Raw genomic sequence first — 19,280 nt, forward strand, 5'->3', positions numbered from 1 at the left:
GAAAAAATGCAAACTCAGTAGAAAAAATGAAGAAGGCTCAAATAATTGGCAAAAGTTTAAATTCTGAATGTGATGATTTTTTTTCTTCTACAATTCATTCAATCTAGTTTTAGGATTCATACATATTGTATCATATGGAGATATAAAGTTATGAAGATATTTATATTCTGTTACTATTCTCCAGTGGTTATTATTTTGTTTTAAGTATAATTTTTGGCTGAGTTTAAACTGAAAATCTCTTGTTTGGTATACTAGGTCTGATAAGTTCATATCCTTCATTTAGCAATGTACAACAATGTATGCTTTTTAGTGACAAGGGCAAAATCTCACTTAGTGTTTAAATCTTAAAAGCCCTTTGCTTACAATATCTATCATATATAAATATTCAAAATATCTGCTATTTAGGTGTTCTATAAACAAGATTTATAAAAAACTAAACAGCAGATGTTTATCATATTGTATTTTTAAAATTCTGGTTTATCATGCCTTACAAAAATTTTGTTATCCTTTAAAATTCTTGCAAAGAAATTGGACGGATTAAATCATACTAAAATTATTGTGTTCCTTTAGTGCTGCACAATTTATTTCCAACTACTGAAGTCTTCTTAGGTCACATATAAAATTTTTTATTATTTATAAGTGGGGCTACATACAATTTCTACTATATGAATTCTGAAAAGCAGTTTGCATTTTAATTTCATTTTTTTATTTTAACACATCTACCTTACATATATATGAAATGACAAAAAGAAATATACAATTCTTCTCCAAAAGATTTAACATATTGATAGTTCAATGTTTAGAATAAAAGCTTATTGTCATATTTAGGGCATTTGGTCAGAGTCAACAGAGAGTCGTTTTGGTGCTAGAATATAATAGTTATAGACTAATTCCAATAATACTTTATATGCCTGTAAATATTTTTCTATTTAGCTTTTAGAAGTCTAGGTTTGAGGGAACTCATTATTTAGTTCAGGATGGCCTCAAATTTTAATTATTATTATTTTTTTTTGCCTCAGCCATCCATGTGCTGAACTTATAGTGGCGAGCCACTAAAACCCATTTGTATATTTCTTTGATGACTCACACTATAAAGTTTGATTAGGCTTGATAATACACATGCATGCGCACACACACACACACACACACACACACACCTCTAACCTTGTCCTATCAATTATCAAGCCCTGTGTATGTGTGTGTGTGTGTGTGTGTGTGTGTGTGTGTGTGTGTGTAGATAGACAGACAGACATATTTCAAACCACTTTCTATAAGCTTCACTATAACACTGAATTTTATTAGTATATTGTGTATAAAAATATACAAGAAATACAATATAGGTCCCAGAATTGAAGGAAGAATTCAACTATAACTTACTCCTTGACAATGAAGATATTCAACTGTCTTTGTTATTACATACACTAGTGTTATTACATCACTAGCTTCCTGTTCTGAGAAACACTTTTTTTTGAGAATACGATCCAGTAGTTCTCCTCCTTTCATCAAATCCGTAACAAGGTAAACATATCTCCCATTATCAAAGACCTAAAAAAGAATGTGTTTTAAGGTTTTATTATTTGTAATCATTACTCCAAATTTTTAAAGTTATATTTACTTTGTTTTGTCAGGACAACTTTAGAATCAAAGCACATACAGCATTTCTTTCTTTTTGATATAGTAAGGTTGTATTGAAGAATGAAGTGGAAAAATCATCTCCTGTGTAGTTCTGGAAGATCATATCAAATATGAAGTTTTTGAAGTTGAAGGTTAGAGATTTCAACAAAACACATAAACAAGAGTAGAAATCCATGCTTCTTAAATAACATGTACATGCTATTTTAATTATATTACAAATACTTCTTCAAAAGTAATCATTTTTGTGATAATAGACATAGCACCTATTAGTTCTTTGACTAGTATGGCTAGAAACAATGTTGGATTCAAATAGTGCATTAAAAGAAATAGATAAGAAATAAAAATTTCTACTTCGTATGTTTATATATAATACAGATGAGTATATATATTTGAGATATATTTCTACTTAATATGTTTATATATTTGCATACACATACATTTAAACATACATGCACATACAAACTACTATTTAAATATGATAAATAAAACTATTATATTATCTAAAACAAACTGATCAAGATGATGTTTAATAGTTTAGTATATTCACAAAAATGAGTTTAAATTATAATATAAAAGTCATTATTCAGAGATACATCAATATGTGTGTTACAGGTTTTTTTTTTAAAAACTGTAGACTAATACTATTTCATTCAAGAAAAGATCCATAATTTTACAGACAATTACTCTATAATCAAGAAAGTAAGTTTTCCAGAATAAATTTCCTTTACATTTATAGGGATGAGAAAAGTATTTCTAGTTGCAACATTACTGAGTTAACTATTTAGAATATAAATGGATTATTAGGATATTCTTTTGCCAACAATCATAGTTCTTTACTAAAATCTTTAAAAAGAGAATACATGTTTAGAATCACTGGAGAATAAAAGCAGCAATTTGAAATTTGGCATTTAAAGAATCACAGCTATAAAGTTCTAGTTCATAACTTTCTTAACTTAGTTGAAACTTAGATTTTAAAATACTTACAGCCTTTAAAGTGATAATGTTGGGATGTTGTCCATAACGCATAAGAATGTCAATTTCTTCAGAAGGATCTCGTTTATTTTTATCAATGATCTAAGAAACAGACCACAGAAAATCTTAAAAACAGTTAAATGATTTTCTTTATCATGCAGAAAGAAATATTTTTCTATCTATCCAGCCATCCATCCATCCATCCATCCATCCACCCACCCACCCACTCCTCAATCTTATCTATCTGTCTGTCTATCTAGAATTTTATTGTTATTGTTTTGAGATGGATTGTGCTATGTGGCCTAAGGTGTGCTAGAACTCATTATATAGCCCAGTCTGGCCTTGAACGTATGACAATTCCTGTACTCCCAACTGCCACCACGCCAACTTTCAATTGGGTTCTGTTATTCAAAAATACTTAGGAAATCAAGAACATCATTTTCTAATTGTTTCAACATTTAAAAATTCCATAGAATAGAAATGTAATATAAAAACTGAGCTAGATCAAGTATACCACCTTTAACTAAGACACTAATAAATAATATTATGTACGTTCTATAGTTGCTCAATCTTAACATAGTATGCTACAGATTAGTCAGAAAACAAAAAGTAAGTAAATAATGCCATTTCTCCAAAATGAAACTTTTCAAAGAAATTAAAAATGAAAATATTAAATCACAAACTTTTTCTCATCATCTGATTTTCCCTCAATGTACCAGTAATATTGTATGAGCTAATCTGCAATACAAACTATGTAAATCAAACAATAAATTAGGCTCAGAAACAATACCTTTACTGCAAATTCCATGTTGGAACCTGAATGTATGCATCGCTTGCAAACAGAGTAAGAACCAACACCAATATCCTCTTTCAATTCATAGACTTCACTAAATTGAGCAGCATTTCCATTCATCTGTTTTGTTAAAACAAATTAAATACTAATGAAAATGAATTGCACATTTTCTTAATTTTTGTCCCAAACCATCTTAACATATCTTAAAAGTTAAAAAAATTCTAGAAATTTTACCAATATTTAAAAATTGTATATATAAATTCTGAAGTCACTCTATATTGTATGCTTTCTAAAATCCCAAGCAATGCGATGAATTGACTAGTTTAAAAATCACTCCAACATTTTCTTGCCAAAATGGACATATAAAAATATTAAAGGTAATTACTATCTGTACTTTCCCCAAACATACAGAAACACTTTTAACTGAATTACATTGAGAAAATGAAGTCATTAACTATGATCTTTCAATAACTATTAAACATCCATTATTAAGAAGTGAAAAAAATACTTAACCTGAAACTAAACATAGTGATGATCGTAAAGAATTTACCTGGACGACTGGTAATACATTTGCACTTGTAACAGGAGTGATTTTATATTCTTCTGCAATAGAAGTTGCAACAAAGCTGAATCCTTTGAAGAGCTGATGAGCATTTGCACTGGCTGGCAAACCAGGAGAATCTAACATTTAAACAGTTATATTTTACTAAAATTATATAGAACTTTATGATTACAGGATCAGCAAATTTATTTTTTTTAAAAAGGAAAAGAAACATTAAATATCACAGTCTAACACACAAGAAATATGACTCATACTTCCTCTCTACTTGTTTTAGACTGACATATTTTATATGGTCAATAATCTTTATTAATGGCTTCATCCTTACTACCAAAAACCACATAGTAGGGATTCAATATTTCTTGAACGAGCACATGAAACAGAAATCACTAAAAGTAAATTAGATCAGATTCTAAACTGATCCAGCGCACATCTCATGTTTTACTTCATACCATATTTAGAAAATTATTACCCTGGGAAGCTAAGAAGGAATTTACAAAGAAAAAAAAAGAAAAAAATTCTGCATTTTACCCTTCTTTACATTTCACTGATAAATATTTCCCAATTACAGATTGTAGCAATATGGTATATAAAATCTACATTTACACAAACACCAAACTAGTTTTGCACGAAGATGTTCTTTTTTTTTTACTGAAACAGTTAATTTATGTAATAATTACTAGAACAAAAGCCTTTGCTATAAATAAGTATGTATTACCTTTAGGTGTTTTGGCAGTAAATTCAGGATCAAAACAAAAAGTATCATCTGGTTTTCCAGAAGCAGGTCGGAAAGGAGGCTGAACTTCTCTTTTATATAGTTTCTAGAGGCAATGCAGTAATGAAAAAAAACATTTAACATTTTAAAATATCATTAACACATGTTGGGCATTCCTAATACAACATCGAAAATTCAAATACTCTAATATTCACAACATTTTGAATGTTGATAGCATAAGTGGACAAGTTATAGCTAAAACAGACACACTTAAAATATGGTTATGAAATTATCTTTGAGTTGTATGAATAAGATATAGTAAATACAAGATAATTTCATAGGTTTTATTTTCAAATTCATTCACTTCCTTTTATATATATGCACACAGCTCACCAAAGCCAGCTGGACTGGGACTGATGGAGCATATGATCAAACCAGACTCTCTGAATGTGTCGGACAATGAGGGCTGATGAGAAGCCAAGGACAATGGCACTGGGTTTTGATCCTACTGCTTGTACTGGCTTTGTGGGAACCTAGTCTGTTTGGATGCTCCCCTTCCTAGACCTGATGGAGGGGGTGGACCTTGGATTTTCCACAGGGCAGGGAACCCTGACTGCTCTTTGGACTGGAGAGGGAGGGGAAGAGGATGGGGAGTATGGGGATGGGGGAGGGGGAAGGAAATGGGAGGAGGTGGACATTTTTAAGTAAAAATATATATTAAAAAAAAACAGTCAGGTCCTCCCCTCTCCGTCCATTTCTAGGAAGGTGAACATCCAAACTGGCTAGGCTCCCACCAAGCCAGCACATTACGTAGGTTCAAAACCCCGTGCCATTGTCCTTGGCTTCTCATCAGCCCTCATTGTTCGCCATGCTCAGAGACTTACCACAGGGCAGGGAACCCTGACTGCTCTTTCGACAAGAGAGGGAGAGGGAGAGGAGTGGGGGGAGGGGGAGAGGGGTGGGGGGAGGGGGAGAAGGTTGGGAGGAGGGGGAGGGAAATGGGAGGCTGGGAGGAGGTGGAAACTTGTTTTTTTTTTCCTCCGTTTCTCAATAAAAAAATGGAAAAAAAAACAGTCAGATTATTTTCATGATTATTTCATCTAAAATAGTTTGTTTCCATATAAGATTAAATACATTCTTCTTAATATTCTAAGTTGCTAAACTGTGTATGTTTTAAAAACACACATGGGTAAACAGGATTGCAGCTGAACAAGATGCTCTGACAATCTGTGTCCAAAAACAACAAATGGAACAACCATTCACTTACTAAACCAGCTTCAACTGAGACAAGGAAATGAAGCTAGTGATCATATCGTCTTGTTTTAGTATTACAAAACAAAGACGCATTCAAGGAGAAAGGGCGGAAAGAAAACTACATGCTGTTTACAACAAATCCATTTCACCATTATAGAGTGAAAGTGAAGTGATGGAGTAAAACAGTCCAGATCAACTGAATTTAAACCAAAGTGTCAATGATTGTACAGCAGACAAAATAGAGCTGAGGTCATAAGTACTAAAAGCAAACAAGGTCTTTATGAGAAAGAGGTCAGGTCAGCAAAAGAAACTGATATATTTAAATGTACATGGTACCAAATATTAAACAAATGTATGAATAATAATGATCTAAAGAGAGACCAATGTTCACCTGGAACAAAAACCAGGAAGTTTATCACTTCAATCAACCAATAAAAACACAACCATGTTAAAATGTTCCCTATACCAAATGGACTAAACATATCTACCAAAAATTCCACCCAATAGCCTCTCGTAAATCCACTGAACATAGTCCAGTTAGACCATATAACAGGTCATAAAATAATTCTTAATGAATTTGGAAGCACGTAAATCACATCAAGTATCCTTTCATAATAGCAAATTAAAACAGGAATCACTAACAAAATGAATATTGGAAACTTTGTAAATACAAAGTTTTCAATCATCTTACACTTGAACAAATAATGGAATGAAGGGGGAAAACCAAGAATTTGGAAAATTTGAAACTAATGACAGAGACAAGTAACAAAAATAATACCTGTAATTTCTATACTTAAAAATCAAAGAATTACTATATTTCAAGGAACTAGAAGAGTGAGTTTTTCTAAGACAAGACTATCAGTCTGGGCATATAAATTAAAATATGAATAATTTAGCATAATTCCTCAATGTTTTTCTTTCATGTCATCCATAAGCATAAGTATCTATAGTACAGTGTTTTTTCTTGATTTAGCTTGTTCTAATGCAGAACAATGAACAATGTGAAATTAAAAAATATCTGGGTTTATTATTATTACCTATATTAGGATCTGTCATAGCCTCACTCATTTTTCCCTATCTCATCCTCTCCTCATCTAGAGTGGAAGTATAAATATTGATCATATTACAACAGTTACAACAAATGACAAAACAGAAATTACTTTATCAGGACCTCTACCACTTCAAGGTATTGCCATGCTATGTGATAACTATAAACAAAAATATCAGACTTAATATAAAATACATGGGTTATGCGTATCTGCCAAATCTCTATATTACTAGATTCAAAAGAATCTTACTCATTTCAATATAAATTATTTAATAACAAACTTATATTCAACTTACATTCCAGGATAGATGCAAAAAAAGCATGTCTTTTGACTTCTTCAACTCCTTCTGATCCTGTAATATGGAAATAATTTTAATGCCATAATCTTTTAATCTTGCTACTTAGCTTCTATATTATTAGAAAAACCCATGACTGTATATTTTTCCTAGGATGCTTAGAGTAAAGTATCTATGATTTCTTGTCTGGTATTGTATTAACTTGTCCTTTATCTACTATTAATAAGAAAGAAAACCGATGCATATAGTGAATTGTATAAGTCAACAATGAAATACTAGGTACTATAACGCCTCCTAATAAATACAATTTCTGTTTAATATAATATTAAACTAAGTAATTGCCCTTCACAATTCATGTCTCATAGTCATACGCTATGTTAAAGTCTACAAAGGTGAAAACAGCACTGTACTTTTTAACACAAGGACATAGATAATAGGATCACATTAGGATCTAGGAAAAGGCAATATAACTTTGAAGTATACTAGGAGAGGCAAAGTAGTCATCATCAAACATTTAAAAGGATTATCAATACAAAGTAAACTGCATTTTTTTGAAAGGCAGCTCATATGATGTACATGATTTCTGTTAACTAGACTATTTCATGTCTATTAATTTTGCTGATTAATCATAAGCAAAATTTTTATTTGATATAAACTACTAAAAGTCCACAATTCAAATGTAAATATACAGTAATCATAAATGAACTTAAACTAAAACATAAAGATACAGTTTCTTGGCTATTATATGTAGTACATTGTTATCAAGGTTAAAGAAGATTAATAATACCCAATCTATTTGCTGGATTCCTTTTGAATAACATCCTCAAAAGACTTTGTGCTTCAGCACTAAGAAATTGACGCATTCCAAGTTTTGCTCTGAAAAACATTGCAGAAAATTTCACTTAAATCTAGACACAGTAGTAAGTCAATAAATCTCAAAGTGAATTTTAAAAATTTTAATGAGTTCCCAATATGTTAGAATGAGAGAAAAAGACAAAAATAGTTTAAGTCTGTTGAAAACCACATTAAGATTTTAATAATAGAGGCAAGAATATTTCCACAAATAAAATAGTGTTTCTACTTACTTCAGTATCATATTCATGGTCTCATTTCTATCTTTACCTTGAAACGGCAAAGTGCCAGTAAGCATTTCAAACTAGAAAATAAAATAATCACAATTTATTACAACTTAGAATATATAATTACATTTGTTTTTAAAACCAAGACTTATAGTACATGACTATTAAATCATGCAAATTTCAGTTGACAGTGACTCAAAACACAATCAGAAATGGGGTAATAGCCAGAACCTGGAAACAACCTAGATGCCCCTCAACTGATAAAGAAAATGTGGCACATTTACACATTAGAGTACTACTCAGTACTACTCATGCAAAATCTTGAATTTTGCATGCAAATGGATAGAATTAGAAAACACTATCCTGAATGGGATAACCCAGACCCAAAAATATGAATATAGTATATACTCACTCATGAGTGGGTACTAGCTATAAACAAAAAAATACTGAGCCTATAGTTCATGATTCTAGGGAAGCTAAGTAATAAGGTAAACCCTAAGAAAAGCATATATAGATCCTCCTGGAAAGTCGAAACAGACAAGACTGCCTGACAAATTTAAGAGCACTGGGGTCAGGGAAGAAGGGAGGGTGGAAATTAAAAGGAGGCGAGAAGGGTAGGGGTAAGGAGAACATGAGGGAATGGGATAGTTGAGAAGGAGAAAGAACAGAGATGAGTGCAAGGAAAGAGATATCTTGATTGAGGGAGCCATTATCAGATTAGCAAGAAACCTGGCTCTAGAGAAATGCCCAGGAACCCACAAGGATGACCCCGGCTAAGACCCTAAGCAATAGAGGAGAGAGGGCCACATCTTGACTTGACCTGTAGTCATACTGATGAATAACTTAAATATCACTATTTAATATTTAAATATCTTCATTCAGCAACTGATAGAAACAGAGGCAGAGACCCACATCGGAGCACTGGACTGAGCTCCTAAAATCCAGTTGAAGAGTGGGAGGAATGAGAATATGCGCAAAGAGGTCAAGACCATGATGGGGACACCCACTTAAACAGTCTACCTGAGCTGATGGAAGCTCACGAACTCCACCAGACTGGGAAGGAGCAAGCATAGGACCAAACTAGTCCCTCTGAATGTGGGTGACAGTTGTATGGCTGGGACAGACTGTGTGTGGGGCCACTGGCAGTGGCACCAGGATTTATCCCTACAGCTTGTACTATTCTCTTTGGATGGATACCTTGCTCAGCCTTGCTATAGTAGGAAGGGCCTTGGACCTTTCCCAAAGCAAAATCTCTTACCCTCTCTGAGGAATGGATGGGGGTCCGGTAGGGGGTATGTGGAGGGAATGGGAGGAGGGGAGGGAGTGGGAACTTGGATTGGTACATATAATGACAAAGTAGTTTTTTTTTTTTTAAATATTCAAAGTAGGGGCAAAAAAATCCTAATTCTATCTGCACCAAAGGAAAAATGAAAGTCAATTTTGCAACAATCCTTCTTGTTAAAGGAAAAAAAAATATTAAGCTGTTTTATTTATTTTTTTTATTTTTAAGCTGTTTTATAAACAAAGATGTAAGTTTACGTAAATAACAATAATGGGAAAATAAAACTATGTGTCAAAGCATCTGGGACTTATTCATGCCAAGAAAAAAATTTAAAAATTAACCATTCTAAATTCCTTTTAATCTCAAACAAAAATATAGAAATTAAAAAACTGAATTCCAAAATTGGAGGTAAGATCAAAGGTATTGGTATATTCCTATAATATCATTTATTTTAGAGTATGAAGCCAAAGAATTACATGTTCAATGCCTTCCTCAACTACTACACAGTTAGTTCAAAGCCATCCTGGTTACCTTTAAAGGGCCTTACCTCTAATTTTTTTAAAGGTCTTGGGACACAGGTCAGTGGTAAAGCACTTGATGGCATGTGCAAGACCTTGGGATTAAATCCAGTACCCCCAAATTAAGTAGAACGTAAGAGACACATACACACATATGCCTGTGTGAAATAATACATTTATAAAAGAAAAAATGAAGACATTTGGACACAGAATAAAGAAAATATTTTACTATGGAGATCCAACTAAGAATTAACATAAAATAATATGTACAATTATTTTTTAAAGTCTAAGTGCGAGAATTCTGTTTTATGGTAGAACACTTGACTAGACTGAAGAGGGTTCTAAGGTTTAATTAAATCTTTAGTACAGAAACAAAACAAACAGACAAAAAGGGAAAAAGAAAGAAAGGGAGGGAGGGAGGGAGAGAAGGAAGGAGGGACAAAGTCCTAAACTAAAGATCTTACTAGTTCATTAAAGAACTTTATAAGAAGCTGGGGAAATAGTTTAGTGGGAAAAGTGTCTGCCACAAAGTTTGGATATGATAGGCATGCATCCTTAAGCTCAGTACTGTGAGAAGAGAAACAAGTGGACCTCTAGTTATACCTCTGGAGCTTGCTAGTCAGTCTAGTTAAACTGATGAGATTCAGGTCCAATAATAAAGTGAAGTTCAACTGAGGAAGATATTTTGTCAACTTCTAGTTTGTCCCCCACCACAGACACACAAACAAGCTCATGGATGTACATACAAGATTATAGAACTAATAATTATATTGCAAACTAAAATTGACTAATGGCTTTGGCATCTGTCCTCTGTTCATGTAAGCTGAACTCATAACCTTAGTTGCTTTATACATTAATCTCTCTTGTACCATGGCAACAACAAATCAGCTGCTGCAAACTCATTCTCGATCAGGCACTACTTTTCTCACCAAAATCTATAGCAATATGATGGTAGACAGACAAAAAGGGAGAGATTGCATCTAAGAATCCTACATTCTCACAAACTGTTGGATAGCATCCCCCTCTCATTGTGATATAATCTTTTCATAAAGTTGCCAAATGATTCCTTTTTTTCTTCAGTGTCCCTTTTTACACACAGTTAACCTGCGCTACATGTGGATGCATTATTTCCCTACCAGTTGCCAGTAGGTATTTCTACCAATATAGCTTTCTTACCAATCTACTATACTTTCACACCCCTAAATTCAGATATTGGAAAGGGACCTTTACCTTTGGATCATCTCCTCCATCTTACCTGTGTCATTTAATCAGCTACTAAGACTAGTCAAATGCTATCTGAAATGCCTTTAAAATTTCCTTTTTTTGTGAACTCTAATCTTATGACAATTTTGAAAGATTTTATTTTCCTGTTCCTAAGGATTTTTTCCCTCCCATCTCCAATCTACTTATATAATGCCAAGGTTAATCTCCCTAAAAATCTAACTTTCCTTCACCATCCTGACTCAAACTCTAACAGTTTGCATATAGCAAAAGCATCGCGTGAAGGTTTATGGGTTTACAGCTGCACTTTCACCCTTCCTGACTTCTCTAGCCAAACTGGCTTCCCAAAGACTTGCTAATACAATCACAATAATTAGCTTTTCTTAACATGCAGCTATTAAATTTTATTTATACTTCAGCAATTAAGTTCCATCTCTCTCATCTATACTAAATTTAAATGAAATCTTCCTCAAACTTTAGGATACTTCTGGAGGTTTCCTTAGTTACTTGAATTATTTCTCCAGCAGATTTTATGTGTTCTTTAATCAGGAAAAATGTTGTAATTTAATTATTTTTTATGTACTGCCTTCCCCAAATGCCTGCTTTTAACAGATATTTAGTATATGGTAGTGTCATGTACTCTATACATTACATGATAAATGGGAAAATGGACAATTAGACTTCAAAAGAAAATGGACATGATTCAATAGCCAACTATCACCTGTATTTAGAATTTATATAAATACCACTCTATTAGTTACTGAGTGAGATAAAAATATAGTAGGAATATATCTGCCAGTAATTATAGGACAGGTGTGAAACAATTGGACAAATAAGATGAAGATGATAAATTCTGTGATACATAATAAAATAGTATATAAATATTAGTAAGGTCCAGAATCATCTAGACCTTTTCTAAATTTCAGATACAGTTTATATAAAAAAAATCTTGCCATTTACTTTTTCAATAGGAACATTAAAAGGAAAACATTAAAACCTTAGCCCTTATTGTTTACCGATCACAATGTTGCAAACATTAGTCATGAATTACCAGAAGAAAACTTTTCTGAACTGACCCAAAAGTTAAACTAAAACCCTAAATAGTATTAAGCATATATTGAGATAACTAAGGAAAATAATACAACTTACCATAAGTACACCATATGACCACCAATCAGCACTCTGAGAATGGCCTCGTCTGTTTACTACTTCAGGAGCCATATATTTGATAGTGCCACAAAATGAGTATGCCTTCTTTTCTTGATCCACTGACTCTTTGCTAAGCCCAAAATCTGTGCATTATCACAAATAGAGGTTGAAAAATCTCAAGAAATACGAAATACCAAAAACCAAAATAATGAATTAAATATTCAAACATTTTACTTTGGCCTAAATTACTCTTGAAAAAGATAATTTGAAACAACAAAATTCAGTCAATATTTAATGTTGAAGCTCTTTAAGAGCATTTAAAGATTGCTGAGGCAAATACACTTTGTCAGGACTATAATCTTCAGGGATAAAAAAAATAGCAAAAGTTGTCACATTATCCTAAGTATAAAGTGATGTAGTAATTTATACCTTAAAAATATTACAAAAGCACAGCATGCATGGACAAAAATGGATTTGTATTTAAAGCCTTCAGAGAACCAATTGTATCAATATAAACTCAATATTTTCTATAAAAGTAACAGAAAAATAGAAATTTAAATTTAAAAGGAGTATTATAGTACCACTAAACACTTTGCAAATAGCTTTTCAGCATACATAAGACATAAGATAATTATACTGAAAACTAGAAACGTTGATGAAAGAAATAAGCCATTCTAAGTACATGGAAAGATATAGTGTATTTATACACTGGTGATTCAATATTGTTAATTTGTTATTTCTTCTAAAGCATACTCAGAGAATCAATGAAATGTCAATAAATTTCTAATAAGCTTTCTTTGGGAGAAATCAACAACCTGAATCTAAAACATATGTGAAAGAACATGAAAACAATACTGTAAATAAGCTTTGAAAAATATAAAAAAACTGAATTATCTTATACTAAGTTAAATATGTACTAGACAGATATAATAATAAACACAGTCAAATATAGAAGAAAGCTGGGCACATATATACACTTTCAATGGAATAATGTTTAAACTGATATACTGAAAGATATTTAGTTCTGCTATAATCTTGTTTCAAAATGCAAATCAATTTCAATGCAATTTGTATATCAGAAAATAACTTGAGCAAAACATGGACTTGAAGACTAGTAGAATACAGAAAGTACAAACATCTGCCAGCTACCTCAGCTTATGTTTGTAATGAATCACTTCTGTCTACCTAGTCCAACAGTGTTCCTTTCCAATTCAGATAATACAGTTCCCACCAGTTCTTTATTATAACTCACAACTGAAATGTTTCTGATATCTATACCTACAAGCAAACTTTAGGCATTTCTCTAAGGGAAGGCACAATGTACACTGCAGTCATTAAGTACTCAATTATATATATGAACACGTAAAACAGTTTTTACATTTACTTTCTACATTTTTTAATCATGTGGCTCTGAGTAAATACTGTAGTGGTGGCTTTTGTTTTTCTCTTAAGTCCTGTAGGTATTTTTTTAGGCTAAGTTAAGATTTTATTTTTAAATTTGCATAAAATATGATTTACAGTTTGGTGCACGGGTCCACAGGTTTAACATACCATATACTTTTGTAATCATTAACAAAATCAGATATAAAACAATTCTCAGAAAACATGTCATGCTATCTCTTGTCTGTGTTTCTTCACTCCTCACAATCACTGGGAATCACCAACCTAGGTCCCAAACTTATAGTTTTGCTCTTCCAGTGTGTTATGTGATTTTATAGAATGAAATGATAAGGGTCACACACACCTATTATATAACAAAATTGGCTTGATTTCTGGTGGAAATGAAAAGGAATTCCATTAAAGAAGAAAAGCTATTTAAACAAACAGTGCTAAAACAAATTTTTATGTAAGTATAAAAAACACAATATACTCATACCATGACCAAATATTAACTGAAAATGTACCACAGAATTAAATACAAAAGTTAAAACTACAAAAAGAAAATAGGGAGTAAAATCTTTCTGATTCTGTACTAGACAAAAATTTCTTGGGTATGACATCAAAAGTATAAACCATAGAAGAAGAAAGATTTAGTGCATACAGTATCATCAAAATAAAAAAAAATGTACTTAAAAGGTAATTGTGGAGATATATGCAATTAGTAGCTGCTAACAGAGGGGAAGGTTTTCTTTAAAAGTGTAGCCCTTGGAAGGTTGACAACTGTCCAGTGGAAAACCACACATCCAAGAACATTTGGGCAGCAGAAATTAGCCATTTTTAACAATTTTTTAAAAAGGGGAGGGCAAAAAATTTGAGTTTATAGGTATAGGTACATGGATCTGAAAAAAGTGGGGAGAGAAGGGTGAATATGATAAAAAAACTATATCAAACTCTCAAAGAACAAATAATTTTAAAAGATACAATAATAAAATAAAAAAAATCTAGACAAAAAATTGCATACTGCATTATCTACTGCTTTGTCTTCGAAACGTTAAAAAAATCAAAAGTTAGCAAAAAAAATTCAGCTTTTACAAATGGTCAAAAGATCTGAACAAACATTTTTATAAAGACAAATATATATAAAAAATGACATGTTGAGACACATGCCTATTAGAATAACTAAAGTAACTATTACACATTCAATAGGTTTGGGAAATTTACAACCACTTCGGTAAAGAATCTCTAAGTTTCTCATTAAATATAAACTTACCATAGTAATAAGTAATGATATTCTTAGCAATTTACTCAAATAAATTAGGTTCATATGAAAAACTGTTCATTATTATTTACTACAACTTTATTCATAATTACTCAAAGTATGAAACAAGTGTCCTCAAATGGAAAACACCAAGGCAACATCATAAAATCTAGTTTTAAAACACTAGTAAGTAATTTTAAAGAAAACAAACCACTGAACAACTAACAGTAGGGATGACTTTGATGTGCACTGCCCTCCGACAAATAAAGCTAGAGTTAAAAGGCTTTCTACTGTATATGCATGTTTATATTACATGGAGAAAATGAAAACTCTAAGAATAAGAAATAGGTCAGGGATAGCTAAAAGTTTAGAAAGACAATAGTGGAATTTTGAGGATCTTTAGAATTATTGTTTTAGTAGTAGTCTCCAAGAATTACAATATACATTTGTTATTCTATACATTTCTCATCACTCACTTTATATATATCACCACTGGATTGTATTTGAACACTGATATAATCAAGATAAACCATAACATCTAGCAACTAGAGTTGTATCCTAAACACCCTCGGCGCCCAACCTATTCATCCGTATCTTCTACTCCCTCCCTCCCTCTCTGGAAAACATTCATCTTGCTATCTCCAAAAGCTCTGCTTCACTAGTGTGCCATGTTGGATTCATGCTGTGTTACCTTTTTACCGTGGGTTCTTTAATTTAGCAACAGGTGTTTGATGTTCCTCCATGCATTGTAATCACTTCATATTGAATTTCTTTTTAAAATTTTATTTCGTTTAAATTTTTAATTGACATAAAATATTTATTGACAGGTTATGGTATTAAATTGGATAGCATGTAGTAAAGCAATTACTAAATTACTGCAATTAGCATTTTCAATTTCTCAATTTTTTTATGTATTAAGAATCTTATAAATCTTTTGTAGATATTTTGAAATGTATACTTAGTTGAATGCTATAGGAAATTAAGATTACTTTATACTGACTAAAAAAAGGAAATTAAAATAAGGATCTATCACCATAAGGATTACAACAATGAGTTTTACTATATACACATTACTCAAAATTTCCAAAAATGAAAAAAATATAAGCCCATGTTATTCTCTTCAGTTAATTAATTCAGGCTCTCTAAGAATGATTTCTAAACCACATTTAATATTTTCAAAATTTAGAAAATCACTTGTTTAAGTTTGTGTTATGACTTTATAATTTTTAATCTTATTATACTATATCCATTCTCTTTATTTAAGACATTTATACCCAGTCAGTGGTGGCGCACGCCTATAATCTCAGCACTCAGGAGGCAGAGGCAGGTGGATCTCTGTTGAGTTCCAGAAGAGCTTAGTCTACAAAACCAGTTCCAGGACTAGCTCCAAAGCTACAGAGAAACCCTGTCTTGGAAAAACCAAAACCAAAACCAAAACAAAACAAAACAAAAAAAAAACATTTCTAGTATTACATTAAGAAAATAAAATGTAATAAAAGCACTTAGAAGACAAACACAGGAACACTAGAAGTTTCTGTCTCAAAACATATACATACACACACACACACACACATATATATATATATATATATATATTAAGATATATTTGAAGTAGAGGCTAGAGAGATGACTCAGTGGTTAACAGCACTGGCTGTTCTTCCAGTGGACCCCTGGGTTCAATTCCCAGCATCCACATGGCAGCTCATAACTGTCTGTAACTCCAGGAATTCCAACATCCTTTCAGACACACATGCAGGCAAACCACCAATGTACATAAAATTAAAAATTAAAAAAGATATATTTGAAGTATTTATTTATTTATTTATTTATTTTGGTTTTTCGAGACAGGGTTTCTCTGTGGCTTTTGGAGCCTGTCCTGGAACTAGCTCTGTAGACCAGGCTGGTCTCGAACTCACATTTTCTTTTAGGATACAGTGATTAGTTTTAAGATATAGTTAAATCATAAAATTTATTTAGTGTGCAATCCAGGTGGTGTTTTACTTTAGTTTGGAAATATCTAAACAAATTCTCATATACTGTTTTGTTGAATAATCAACCTTTTTATCATAATATATGACTCATTCTTTACTCATTAATTGTATGTTAAATGATCTATTGTAAGATTCGTGTGTTATATAATATGTTCCTGATCCTGTGTTAAAACTATCATATCCTCGAAAAACCAAAAAAGAAAAAAGAAAAAAAAAACTATCATATCTACAGGTATAGTGGAGCACATCTGTAATCCTAGCACTTACAAGGTGCAGTATGAAAGAATCTGTGTTCAAGGCCAGTTGGCTCTCTCAGCTAGACTCTCTCAAAAGTCAAAGGAAAGCCGGGCGGTGGTGGCACACGCCTGATGTGGGAGTGTCATATATCAATCTGTTGATTTCATTGGTTAAGTAATAAACAAACTGCTTGGGTTCATAGCTTAGAACATAGGTGGGTGGAGTAAACAGAAGAGAATGCTGGGAGAAAAAGGAAGTGAGGTAAGACGCCTCAGGCAGAGACACCATGCCCCGCTCCCGGGCAGACACACGCGATGAAGCTCCGACCCAGGATGGATGTAGGCTAGAATCTTCCCGGTAAGAACGGTGCTCACAGATTATTAGAGATGGGTTGATGGGGATATCAGAATTAGCCAGTAAGGGCTAGAGCTAAAGGGCCAAGCAGTGTTTAAATGAATACAGTTTGTGTGTTGTTATTTCGGGGCATAAGCTAGCTGAGCAGGCAGCTGGGGTGCTGGGGGCGCAGCCCCGCCGCTCCTATTACTACACACGCCTTTAATCCCAGCACTCCAGACACGAATCAGCTCCGACCCAGGATGGACATAGGCTAGAATCTTCCCGGTAAGCGCACCTTGGGGTGCTACACACATGACTGGAAATGGGCTAGTCCAGGTGCGAGAATTAGCCTAGAAGAGGCTAGATAGAAATGGGCCAAGCAGTGTTTAAAAGAATACAGTGTCCATGTAATTATTTCGAGGCATAAGCTAGCAGGCAGCAGGGGTGCAGGGGACGCAGCCCCGCCGCTCATATTACAACAGAATGGCAGAGGCAGGCGGATCTCTGTGAGTTCGAGACCAGCCTGGTCTACTGGTCTACAGAGCTAGTTCCAGGACAGGCTCCAAAGCCACAGAGAAACCCTGTCTCGGAAAAAAAAAAAAAGTCAAACGAGCAGGAAGAAAATTTTAAGAAAGTTTATATCAAATGACTTTTTTTGGCATTTGTTTACTTCTCTAGATAAACTGTAAAACAATGCTGCAAATTTTAAAAACACACGAATTTCTATTTTGACTCTGTCTAAAATTTTATTAAACTGATAAATGAATTTTGAACATACTCTTAGTTTTACAATAATAAATACAAGATATTTTCTAGATATTAGCAAAAGAGAAAGATATGGCTTAAAATTTTATGCATTTATGTATATATGTGTCTGTGTACATTTTCAGGGACAGAAATTTAGGGAGGTATATTTTTCTTTTAAAATGTAAGGAACGAACATTATCAAATTTCTTAATACGTACTAAAATAAAATTTAAAATTCTGTGTCTAAGGCACAAATACTTCTTCAGTTTGGGTTGCTCAATTTTTTTTATTCACAAGGGAAATATAACCAACCGTCAACTATTTACAATAAGCTGCCTATAGAAGTCATCACTGAATCAGTTTTTTAAAGTCTCTTCAATGAATAAAATAATTTATTGTCTTTTGGGAAATGTATTTAAAATACATTACCTAATATTCCAAACTTAGGAATCAAAACTTACTGACTGCATCTCTGTGCTAGTGTGAGTTTAGATAGTCCCACATCGAGAATGAAGATCTGAAGAGTTTAAAAGAAAATCAGAAATGACTACAGGCAAGAATTTTTCAAAGACATTTGTGACACTTCTATAATCTAACAAAAAATAATAAATGCTGGAGCCTTGATATACCATTGTCCTTCTACCATTTCTTTAAAGATTTTTCCTTGGAAGAGGGTCACAGACAGACCACATTACATACTAAATTCTGTCCTTGACTACAAAATATATGGGCACATATGCCAAGTTCTACACTGAAGAAAGATACAAGCCAGAGGACTCAGGCATCTAAGTGCTGACTAGCATCCCGTAA

At 32.6% G+C, this 19,280-nt stretch overlaps 1 protein-coding gene across 1 annotated transcript in view; it reads right to left on the bottom strand.

The window, feature by feature from the left end:
• The window catches only part of LOC121443466 (ribosomal protein S6 kinase alpha-6-like), a 160,084-nt gene that overhangs the window by 27,315 nt on the left and 113,489 nt on the right, over positions 1 to 19,280 (bottom strand). The window contains 10 exon segments of the mRNA XM_041645216.1: positions 1,378 to 1,545; positions 2,620 to 2,709; positions 3,398 to 3,520; positions 3,951 to 4,081; positions 4,678 to 4,780; positions 7,273 to 7,279; positions 7,281 to 7,329; positions 8,060 to 8,148; positions 8,358 to 8,428; positions 12,522 to 12,664. Of these exon segments, the coding sequence (XP_041501150.1) occupies positions 1,378 to 1,545; positions 2,620 to 2,709; positions 3,398 to 3,520; positions 3,951 to 4,081; positions 4,678 to 4,780; positions 7,273 to 7,279; positions 7,281 to 7,329; positions 8,060 to 8,148; positions 8,358 to 8,428; positions 12,522 to 12,664 (974 nt within the window).

Source organism: Microtus oregoni, unplaced genomic scaffold, assembly GCF_018167655.1.
Source record: "Microtus oregoni isolate MIOR12 unplaced genomic scaffold, Mior012 000107F_ref0000227, whole genome shotgun sequence".
NCBI classification, from domain to species: Eukaryota; Metazoa; Chordata; class Mammalia; order Rodentia; family Cricetidae; genus Microtus; species Microtus oregoni.